The following is an 11,485-nucleotide window of genomic DNA, read 5'->3' on the forward strand; positions in this document are numbered from 1 at the left end:
CAGACTTACTGTCCAGGATCAGTCCCACCAATGGCTCATTGTCCTTATTGAGGATTTCCCACAATGCAAAGGGCTCCTGCGGGGTCTCAGGAAGTAGGCGGATCATCATAGAAATTGTGTAGTCAGAGGGTAAACCTTCAGGGTGAAGGTACCTGGTACACACACACGCACACACACAAACACAGAAGCAGAGAGTGAGTGAGCTTAGCTGTGCCCTAAAGGCATGTATCCACTAGGTGTCTTTTTCAAAGTGCCACTGTCTCTTTCCAGCTTTTGTGAATGCTTTTAGAGTGCTTTCTGCAGCCTGAGACTGTCTTTGAGTGCCAGCTTCTTTTTGATCACAGAGCCTAGGCCTTTTTTTGTGCCGCTGCCTTCGAGCAGTTCAGGTTCAAATTATCTCAGCTTCAACTTTTCAGAGCACTCGTCAGTGTCACTTTTCACAAACTGAACAATCACAGAACAGGAAGCTAAAGTTAAAACTGGCTGACGGTAAAAACCAAGAAAAAAGCTAGAAATGACAACATCACAGCAAGAAAGACATTACAGGAGCACATTTGAAGCCACTGAATGCTCCTGTTACGTGTATGCATGAGATTTATACCTGAATATGTCCCTGTGGTATAGTGCTAGGTAAAGCTCAACGCTTCTAACATGTGCCTGCAAGCATCTCTTAATACTGTAAAGCCTGTTAATTACTAGTGGTCATGGTCTAAACCAGCAATTTGAAACCCACTTGAAATGCACAAGGTGAACTCTTAATGAAACCTGAACACATAACCTTAACACCTTTAATCTTTTGATACTTCATTAATTACAGATTGAGCATGGTCTAATCAAACTAGACGCTATAATAGCTTCTATAAGTGTCCTGTGCAAGCTACAGTGTGTATCCACATGTGAAGAGCAGACAATCAGTCACAGCCTGAGTTTATTCCTGGGGTTGTTTCTTTTTTAGCTTGGACAAGTTGAATTATTGATACAAATTACAGCAGAGACAACTTGTAGAGAGAGTCTGTTCCATAGGAAACTACAGGGCATAAAATATATATGTACAGTAAATGTTAATTACTGTATGTATTTATAGGTTTTGTTTTTTGTATAAACTATAGAGCCAACCAGTTGTTTGTGAAATGCTGTGACAATTATTTCTTACAGGTTGTGATTATTTTTATTTTTTAAAAGCAGTCTATAATTTAGCTGTGAAGCCCTAAAAGAGAAAATGTGAGATTGTCATTTTGCCTTTTGTGTTAATTAGCAGAAGAAATTGCAGCGATTAGTGGAAAATACATGTGTAATATATTACTGCAATAATCTGCTTCTGCTCAGGGCTTCCAGTACATTTCATTTTATTGCAGGTTTTAGGTAAGTTTTGAGAAAGATGAGAGACTTTCTGCAAAGATGTTCAAGTATTTACGTTAATTCATCAGATAAATGGGTGTCATCTGTCTTGCAGTCAATTTTATTTTAACAGCGACAGTGACAGGCTCAAATTCTTTCATCTTCAAGAACCCCATTTGTGGTTGTTAACATTGGGGGCAATACTGATTGTGAGATAGCAAGTGTAACACAGCCCAGGTGTTGAGAGTGGGACTTGAACCCTAGTGTCCTAAAAGATAATCCAAACAAAGATGAAGGGAAATGTTTGACATGTTAGCTTTCATGTTAGTTCCCCAGTGGTTTGCTATTAGTCTGAAAGTCATGTCATTTTCATTGGCAGGGCTGTTGAATAGTTCTAGGACCCTGTGTGTGCTGTTGGCTGATAATTCAAAGTCCTCTGGTGTTTGTGTCCCGCTGACCACTGTAAGTCATCACTCCCCATGTTCAGAAGAAGAAGGAAGAGTCACTTAAACAAAGCAAACATAGATAGCAACAGTGTGGGATCAAAATAACTCTACGAGACACAGAACAAACCTAAATATTAGTGAGCTGGATTCAACAGCACGTACTGTATTTAGTAAAAAACTTAAAGAGGAACTTCACATGCAGATATTTTTAAAATTTGTGATTTATTAATTAACACGTTTGTGTGTCATGATGATTCTTTTGTGACACTGAATCATTATTATAAGCACCATTTGTTCTCAGGTATCTCCTGTGAAAGAGATCTTGATCTAAATGATACTTGGACAAATAAAACTGTGACTGAACAAACTGTTGCCTCCAACTCTGTCTACTGTCACTGTCTGCTGTTTATTCTGTATAACAATATAGCCCATCCCATGTTTTCCCATGAATATGTTGTCAGGCATGGATTACTGCTAGCCTTGGTTAACAGCAGTATTTATGTGTTGTTTTCTGACAACAGCAGAGAGAAAAATACATCAATGAGAACAGCTAAATAGTGTGTTTGGCTGTAACAGAACACAACATAAGTGACTATGAAGAGAAGAGTAGGAGGTTTAATCACAGTAATCTGGGCAAATCCAACTCATTATCAGATCACAGCTATGATGCACAATTTCTTTGCTTGCCAAGTGAAACAGAATTTTTTTTAAAAATGGTCTAAAAGTGTTTGTAAACAGAAGTCATTTTAAAAGATGTCTCCCCCCTTGTCCTTACTCACTTGGTGGGCTGTGACACCAGGGCGTCACGGTGTAATCTGTAACAGGGGAAGCTGTTGAATGAACCCGGCTCCAGAGAAACTCCAGGTATGGTGCTGTACTCCTTCTCTATAAGGCCAAACTTCTCCATCATACGGAAACCTGCAAGGGACAAATCATCATTACCTTCATCTTCATCACGATCAGCGACCTTTGGCTTCATCCTCATTAGCTTTCTACCCAGGATTGATACAGTAGTTGGATCTGTTGTACTATGTTATGTCATTTGCACCTCTTACCTGCCATTGTGTTACCACTCATCAAAACAGATGGACAAGCTGAAAGAGGCAAAAGAGTTTGTTAGTTCATCTTTAATATTTTAAATTCTCAGCCTTCAAATAAATCCCTCTCTCTTTCCCTTTTTTCTTCAGTCATACTCTGTCTCTCCACCAACAGCAGTCCTTTCTCTATCTTCTTTCTGTCCATTCTCGCTGACTTTTCTAAACTCTTTTCCCTCCTGGTCTCTTATCCTGTCTCTGTTTTAAACATAAGGTAGTGTTACTCACTGGCAGTGGCAGCCTCACACACAAAAGTAATGAGCTGTTCTTCTATTTTCTTCACAGCATCCAAATCATCCACAAAGAAGACGTGTCTGTCGCTGGGCTTACTGGCAATATTCACCAGCTCCCCGTAGTCTGCGTCAGCAAAGCCAATGGCAAAGATGATATAGCCTGAAAATAGAATTTAACACGAGAATTCATGACAAGTTTTAAAGTCAATGGAAAGGATTAGGTGGAGTAATGTAATACATTGTTGGAGTTATGGGTTTCAAACCAATGGCTGAAGAGACTGATATCCTGTGACAGTAAAATGTGACACACAGTACATAAAGTATCCAAGAATTGAAAGGGGGAACGGGGATCTGTCCTGTACTGTACCATTACACAACACTTACTTTATCAATGTCAATGGATCAGAACTTTAATTAAGTACCAAAGATTTAATATTTTTTTGGTCTATAAAATGCCCACCATCCATCTGCATTTCCTTGGAAACTTTGTTGACATCATCTTGCGAACGTCCATCAGTGAGAACAACCAGGACCTTAGGAACACCCCTTCTAGCTCCGGCCTCTGCGGTAAAAATAGACTCCTTCACATGTTTGATGGCCCGACCTGACAGAAGACAAAAATAAACCATTCGATTAAACAATCATACCTGTATTTTTGACACGTTTCAACCTGTATATGCCCATTTATACTTTACATTTATGCCATCTGTTAAATTAATGCCCAATCATACTCATTCAGATGCATAGCATGGACATTAAAACCTGACACTTATCACTGTTATTTTGCTGAATATTATGTTGACACTGTTTTCTGACGCAGTGTCTCTGACTGAATTATAACCCTGAGAAAAACATTCTGCAAGATTATTTTGATGTTGTAGCGAAATGAATGTTGAATGAACCAATGGTTGCCTTAAAGGTAAAACTTGAAAATTAAATTAACAGTACAGGATAAGGAAGCCCTAAACAGTCATAGATTCAAAGTGTTTTTTAATGCTGGTACCTGAAGATCACAAGTTAATTATTTTCTTATCTTGGGATAACAAAAGGCCCAAAACAGGCTGATACTCTGCAAAGCTAACTGAACCTTTAAATAGACAGCTGAGTCTCCCTCTCGCCTGTTTCATCTTGTTACGTCTTTATGTTGTTTTCATCATGTTTTGTCTGTCATCCGTGATATACACCGGTCTTGATGTTGGGAAGGTGTGCAATGATGCAAAAAAATACAAAAATATGATCACAATTTGTAATTCCCTGAAAGCAGTTATAAGTAGTTGAAACTAGTCCGTTTTGAAAATGTGAGGAGTAGTCAGATATTTGTGTAAAAATGTAGGGGGGGAAAGTAAAAAGTTGTTAGAAAAATAAATACTCAAGTACAGATACCTGAAAAAACTACTTAAGTACAGTACTTCATTACTTCCTCACCTGTACATAGTCACACAATGAGCTGGGGCTCTATGGGGCTCAGCCCCGACAGCCCCAGCAACCTACGACAGAAATACATTCATTGACGAGGGAGTGCAAAGATTGGATTGCATTGGATTACATGGAGTGGACCTTGAGACAATCACTGCCCACGGCATCTTCCAGATCAGCTGGACCAAACGAGAAAATGAGCTTTGTTATACTGAGATAACTAAATAATTAAATTCTTGAGATAACGGCATTAAAAAAATGTTGAATACATGCCTGTAATAGGCTTCCATACTTGGGAACATGGAAATACAAAACCACTAGTGTGGTCTTCAGTAACAATGTAAAATAATCCTATTCTCCACATGGACGTGGCATGGACATGAATACTTGAGACCTTCGCTACATTTTTAATGTACCTGCTAATTAAAAAACAGGTATTCTTTATTATTCAACTGAAATTAATTAAATATAAATTTTTGAGCCCATAATTATTACATGACAATAAGTGACCTAAAAGCTACTGAAACCAGATTTAAGCTGAGAGAAACTAATATGGAAATGTCACAATCCAGTTTGTCAAAAAATTAGATGAACTTTTGACAGTGTGCAGGTCATCTCCTAATGGACTTAATCAGTCAATCAAATCTGTCCAGACAGCTTTAAAAGGTTTGAAGAGCCGCCCATAACAGAGCAACCAAGGTGGTTTCAATGCATACTTGTCAGTGAATTTAATGATTCCTAATGTATCATTGTGCTTCAAGCCCCTTAAAATACTTAAGGTTTTGTAAAATAAAAACATTGAGTGCATCAGCAAGGATAAGCATTGTTCTCAATCCGTCGTAATTGTTATTCAGAGTCAAGAAGTACAAGGTATAGCCATTTTTAACAGGTTAAACTGATCTGCAGTGTGTTCTCCATTGCTTTAACTGATCTAAACTGCTTAAGACTTCACACATGCTGTACATAAGCGACAGTCGACTATATACTCACATTGGGAAAGAAAATCGAAGAGCACAGTCCTCTGATCATAACCCCACACAGGTAGGTTATTCCTGTTTAATGCCAATTTTTGCATACTGTCCATCATGATTTGCATTAATACTTCATATAGCTCGTCTACTCATCTCCAGCTGACCTTTTCATAATTAAATGGACAATCACTACAGTCATTAATCCTCTTAACTCCCTCTGTCCTTTTACACTTTCTCCTTTCACTCCTCTTGTGTTTTCAAGAGTCCGAGTTAATAAGAGAGGTGCAAAGCATCGGAAAACTTTGCAATAAAAACAAGAACAAGCAGTAAATGGTCCTTTCAGTTGACCAAATACTCAATTGTACATGTAAGAGTGTTTGGCATAAATAGCTTGATATGTTTATGGTGTCTCTGTCTCCTGATTTCGAACCAAACCAAAACGCTCAAATCACATCGCCGCCTGCTCCTGATTTTTTTTCCTTAATTGAGCTGTCAGTAATGACCAATGATAGAGTGCTTGGCCTGTTAAGTGTTGTGTTGTCAGATATCTGCTAGCGGTACATGTGTTTCTCCACTGTCCTCTGATCACACTAGGCAAGACTGGAATTACAGCAACTAGCCAGGCATGAAGTGAGACAGGACAGGGCAGAGGAGAGGGGAGGCGGGATTAAGGAGGGGCTAGGCAGGTGGTGTATGGCAGGTATGAACAGAGGGGGGGGGCAAGGTAAAGGGAAGAAGATAGAAGAGACGGGGTCAGATTGGAAAGGGCAGGTATGAACAGAGGGCGAGAAAAAGGGAAAACAAAACTGAAACGCCTAACCCTAAAGCCCATCATCAATCAGTGATCCATCACTTTGTGTGTGTGAAGTAATGTCAGTGTCAGTTTGGATTTGGCCTCCTGTCTACCAGTTTTGTCGCTGTCACTTACGAAGGGAAACAATAAGAGAGAACAAAAATTGTTAGAAATTCACCTCTCCTGTTTTAGCATTGAGAGCCTTGGTGCAACATAACGAAGTAGACTTTTTCTCCTTGTTCTTTTTATGACAGAGAGTGTAATACTATCTCTAGGTTATTAACAACGGCAGCTATAAAATCCTTGAGAAGTTACAGTAAGTTCCTAAGAACGTATTGTTTAAATTGAATAATCAAATGCAGTATTGAAAATATACAATGGATTCTAAATGGGTCTCACTGGCTTTTATAGTCAGTAACACTCATTCATGGGCCATTCATACATTCATTCCTGAACTCATTAAAGATTCATAAACCTTGAAAACTGAGTGAGGGTCTCACACAACTACATTACTACAGCTGAAGAAGTCTAGCCTAAGAACTACTAAAACAATAGTAAAATACCAATCACATATTGACTAATCTTATGTGTGAATATATTACTGTACAGTTAAGGATAAAAAGTAACACATACTGGAAGTACACACACGCACACTTGTACAATTCCTCACTCTGAATATACAGTACAAGCAGAGTGAAGGATTAACACAATTACTCATGTAGAGCATGAAAATCAGTCTCAAAAGACACACACACACACACGCACCTACACACACCTACACACACACACACACACTCATATATATACACTATAGTATATGTATAGGGATGAAGACTATTACAGCTGCAGCTACATTAAATCAATCATTCACCAAGCCACTCAGAGGCTCACTAATGCCTTAATGAATAAATGCATAGTGAAAAGCCAAATCCCAGTATATCAGCTCCACTACCCTGTATTCTCAAAATGCTCTTCCCTCTCACACTTGTATAAGAGGGAACTGACAGTGAAGTGTAAAGTCTTAAAGAAGGCAGCATCATTTACATACTGTTTATAAAATCGGTAAAGAGGAAAGGCTTATGGCTAGGAGCTGGCTCAGAAGGAGAATAAGTAACTGTCCGTCCTCCTTGAACCTCTGCAGTGCCATCGCACAAAGTGCTCATCCCCTGTAGCTATAGTAGCAGCTCTGTTGCCAACTGTCCAACAGAGTGGGGGACTAGTGGGCAGCTCCCAGATGTGACACAGTGAGACATGTGATGCAGGTTGCTCCCTAAAAAAAGCAGCTTTGAACAAAATTTAAGAAGCTGAATCTGCTGTCTAAAAAAAATCCTCTCTGCAACTGATACAAGCTTTGAAACTTTACCATGGATCTATGCATAGCTTTCAATGTGTTTTCAATGTGTGTTTTCTTGACCCAAGGGTTATAGGACAGAGGATATTAAGTGGCTATTTACAGTAAAAACATAAAAAAGGCATTAAAGCTGTGGGGTTTCTTGTTGGTTAGCAGTTGTATCCACACAGATGTATCTGCCAGAGGCTCAGGGTTAAAGAGGCAGAAAGCTACAGTCTTTACTTTGAGGGCTTTGGGGGATTTAGGCACAGTAAGGGGCCCTGATGGGGTCTGTGTTGAGAAGTTGAGGTTTAAGAATGAAAAAAAGGAAATAGTTTGGGTTTGGAGAGTGAAAAAGACTTTAGGCTTGTAATGCAAGCATCAGTCCTAAATGCCAGAGAAACTACTGATCCATCTGTAAATGGACCAGAGGAGTCAGATGTAAGTCAGGAGGTTTAGGCACAGTCTCCAGTATTAATCTCAGTATATGTGTGTTTGTAGTGTATGGTTTAGAACCATATTAGTGTCAAGATTTTCAAAGGAGGGGTAAATATCAAAACTAAAGCTTCTTAATAGGATAGGAAATAATGTTCACATCTCCCTGAAGTATAATATTTTATTATTTCTTGTCATAAATATGTAAAATAAAAAACTATAAAATAAATAATAAAATAATCACATTATCTAAAATATAATCCAAAAATATATATATATACAATACAATGTGTGGGTTTCTCTGGTGAAAATAAGGACAGCCTGAAGAATAGGCATTATGTTTGAGCTACTGAAGAAGATTAATTCTACGCTGAGGTGGTGCATGTGCATGTTCTGTATGTGTGAATGTGTGTGGGTGAGAGACAAAGAGATAGGGGGAGAGAGAGTCTGTGAGCATTAGCCTAACCTTGTGAGAGCTCACTGCCTCTTCTTTCTCTTTGTGTGAGGAAGAGGAAATTTCATGGTTTATTTTCTGTTCTGATGTAGACCACACACACACACACACACACACCACACAACACACACACACACAAAACACTCACACACACACACACACACACACACTGCCCTGTCAGCTAAATTGCCACCTGTTTCCAACTGCTAAGCTGTAAGACAGTACAGTAGATGTAGGGGCAAGGGGGGACAAAAGAAAGAAGGACACGAGAGATTTTAGGAGAAAGTTAAGAAAAGAAGAAGGGATGAATAAGAGAGGAAGCTGGAAAGGAAAGCGAAGAGGCAGATAAGTGTGTAAGCAGAGGACAGCAGGGGGTTGGCAGGAGAGTGGAGTAGATGGAGGGGAGGAAAGAAGAGAAAGAGGAGTTAAGAAAAGGGCGGAAGGGATAAGTGGGAAGATGATAGTGCGATCAGCGCTGGAGCTGATAGGAAAGCTCAAGGACACAATTACAACAGACACTGAGCCATGGAGTTAAAGTCCTCTGAACAACCAGCATCACCTGTAAAGCCACATTAACACATTCACCTTGCGTGTACTAGCACAGCTGGATGCTTCCACACAATAGATTCACAGCCCCAAACCGCTTGCAATGCATCCAAACCCTACATTAAGGTCTTTCCACTCTGCAGTATGTGATAGTTTGAATAAGTATCCTGACATTGATATTCCACGTTTCACAATATGCTTTCCTCAAATTTGCTCATCAAGATCGGTTCTGGTGACTTGCGGTTTAAAGTTCATTCTTGACTTTTGGTAATAGAGGTTGACAAAACAATCTCACCACACAGTCCATTGGTAGCTGTTCTGGAGCATCACACAATCTTCCCCAACAAATGGACTTTGCCCAGTTGTTATGGAGTTATAGACGTTAAACGTTTGGACCGAAAGCTCCAGATCAGTTACTAATGGGCCTTGTGGTGAGATTATTTTGTCAACAGCTGCTCTCAAAGTTTAAAGTGATCTTTAAATCTCAAGCCAACATGGACAAGAAGTCCTTAAAGTACCATGACGAATGGGCAAACTCTGCTATCTGCTGGGGAAGATTATGTGATAGACTGAAAGCTATACTAAATGGACCTTGTGGTGAGATGGCTCTTTCAACAAGTATTAAACTGACATCCGAATACCTCTCTTGTTGGACTGCATAACCCATTACTACATTAATCCTACTAATACAATGTTCTGACCTGTCTTGGTGTTTCCTCCTTTGTATCTGATCATCTGAATAGCTTCCAGCAGCGCTTCCTTGTTTCCATGGGAACTCAGCTGGAATTCTGTCCGAGCATCGTCACTGAACTGAGCAATGGCCACCTGCAGAGAGGCAGCGACAGACAGAAAGTGAAATAAGTTCAAATCAAATGTCAAATCAAACTGTATAAAATCAAGTTATCATCTTCTGGTCTTTCCTAAAGGAATAGTTTACCCAAAAATGGAAATTCGGTCATCATCTGCTCACACTCCATCACAGTACCACTGAAATTTGTGTGTTTGTGCAAGTTTGTTTCTGTTTCCTCCAAAATGAAAATCAATAGCCCAAATTACCCAAGCAGCTCATGTGGCATTCTGTGAGTGTAATGAAGCAAAATGTCTGTGCTTTGGGTCCTAATACTTATACCTCATTATCACCTACACTTTCGGGCATTTATTCTGAACAGAATCAAACAGATGCTTCCTTTGGTCGCTGAAGGAAAAACTGTGATTACACAAATTTGGTGTGCTTAAACAGCCCCACAAAGTGAATACCTTACAAATGGAACTGTACCTAACACGCAAGAAGCCAAAATGTGACATTTTCATGGTTTAGTGTTAAGGTTTAATGAGTGAAAGCAGTCCTGGGTGACAGATTTCCCCTTTTTACACCTGGTCAAATGCTGGTGGTCTTAATATTTTTCACACTGAACACATGAAGTAAAAGTTCACGATGTCAAATAGGAATATTACAGCCTTATTTTATGCAAGTCTCTAGGTGAAAATTCCCTGAAATATATATATATACACCCACACTCCCAAATCAGAGCTATAATCAATCTAATTGGCTTACTCTAAGAGGGGCGAACAACTATCATTACCTCCAGACTGCTAATGGTGCTGTTGTTGGCTCAGAGCGGCCTACATTTACCAGCCAACTCTCTCTTTACTGTACAGCCAACTCTCTCACATTACAGCCAGTGTTTTACTCTTGGTCGCCTACTGCCAGAGGGTTATGGGGCACAGCGAGGGTAGCAAACTGCTTAACAGCAGACAGTACACAAATGAAAGAAAAAGGTTTAGCAAGCACCTCTACACTGTGACAAATGAACCAGCTGAGCTCTGCTGACATAGTGGGGGGCCATGCAGGCACGAAGCACAAAGGAATTAGCTCATAGTGACAATAGAGAACTACTGCCTCAAGTAAGAGCCTGACATTTCTACTGATGAACCAGAAACATGAAAAACACAGCAGAGATGGTATAATATTCACTGGGGTAACGCAAATCAAAGCGTTGCTCATGTTGGATTTTATAAAAATCAAGTTGATAGTGTATTAGTTGATGCTTGAACCATCTGATCTTTATTCCAGTTTTTAATGCATCTTGATTCCGACCACCATTCCTGCCAGAAAAGTAATGTTTTCTGGCACAAAACACAGAGGCATCAAATGAGCAGAGTTAATCGAATGCTGCACAGCAACTAGAAATAAGTCTTTCCAGAAAGTAAAGATTGGCTCACTAGGGGTTTAAAGTTCCTCTCCACTTTTCTTAACTTTTCTATACATGCAAGGCTGTGGCCATGCTGATAAGTCAGGGGACAGCTGAAGACAAACGTTTGAAATCCTGCTCCAGAATCAATTAATGCCGAAAGCAGCAGCCTCCTTCAAACAATAAGTGAGCCACGCCTACATGGTTCAAAAGGATGAAGAGTAAACTCAGACTGTT

At 39.6% G+C, this 11,485-nt stretch overlaps 1 protein-coding gene across 1 annotated transcript in view; it reads right to left on the reverse strand.

Moving 5' to 3' along the window:
* The window catches only part of LOC118336272 (collagen alpha-1(XIV) chain-like), a gene marked incomplete in the record, with an annotated part of 121,764 nt that overhangs the window by 41,626 nt on the left and 68,653 nt on the right, over positions 1–11,485 (reverse strand). The window contains 6 exon segments of the mRNA XM_035672881.1: positions 10–152; positions 2,564–2,702; positions 2,840–2,878; positions 3,107–3,271; positions 3,572–3,715; positions 9,758–9,881. Coding sequence (XP_035528774.1) covers positions 10–152; positions 2,564–2,702; positions 2,840–2,878; positions 3,107–3,271; positions 3,572–3,715; positions 9,758–9,881 — 754 coding nt within the window.

This window comes from Morone saxatilis, unplaced genomic scaffold (genome assembly GCF_004916995.1).
Source record: "Morone saxatilis isolate NCDOM2014 unplaced genomic scaffold, NCSU_SB_2.0 Contig24, whole genome shotgun sequence".
Classification (NCBI taxonomy): Eukaryota; Metazoa; Chordata; class Actinopteri; family Moronidae; genus Morone; species Morone saxatilis.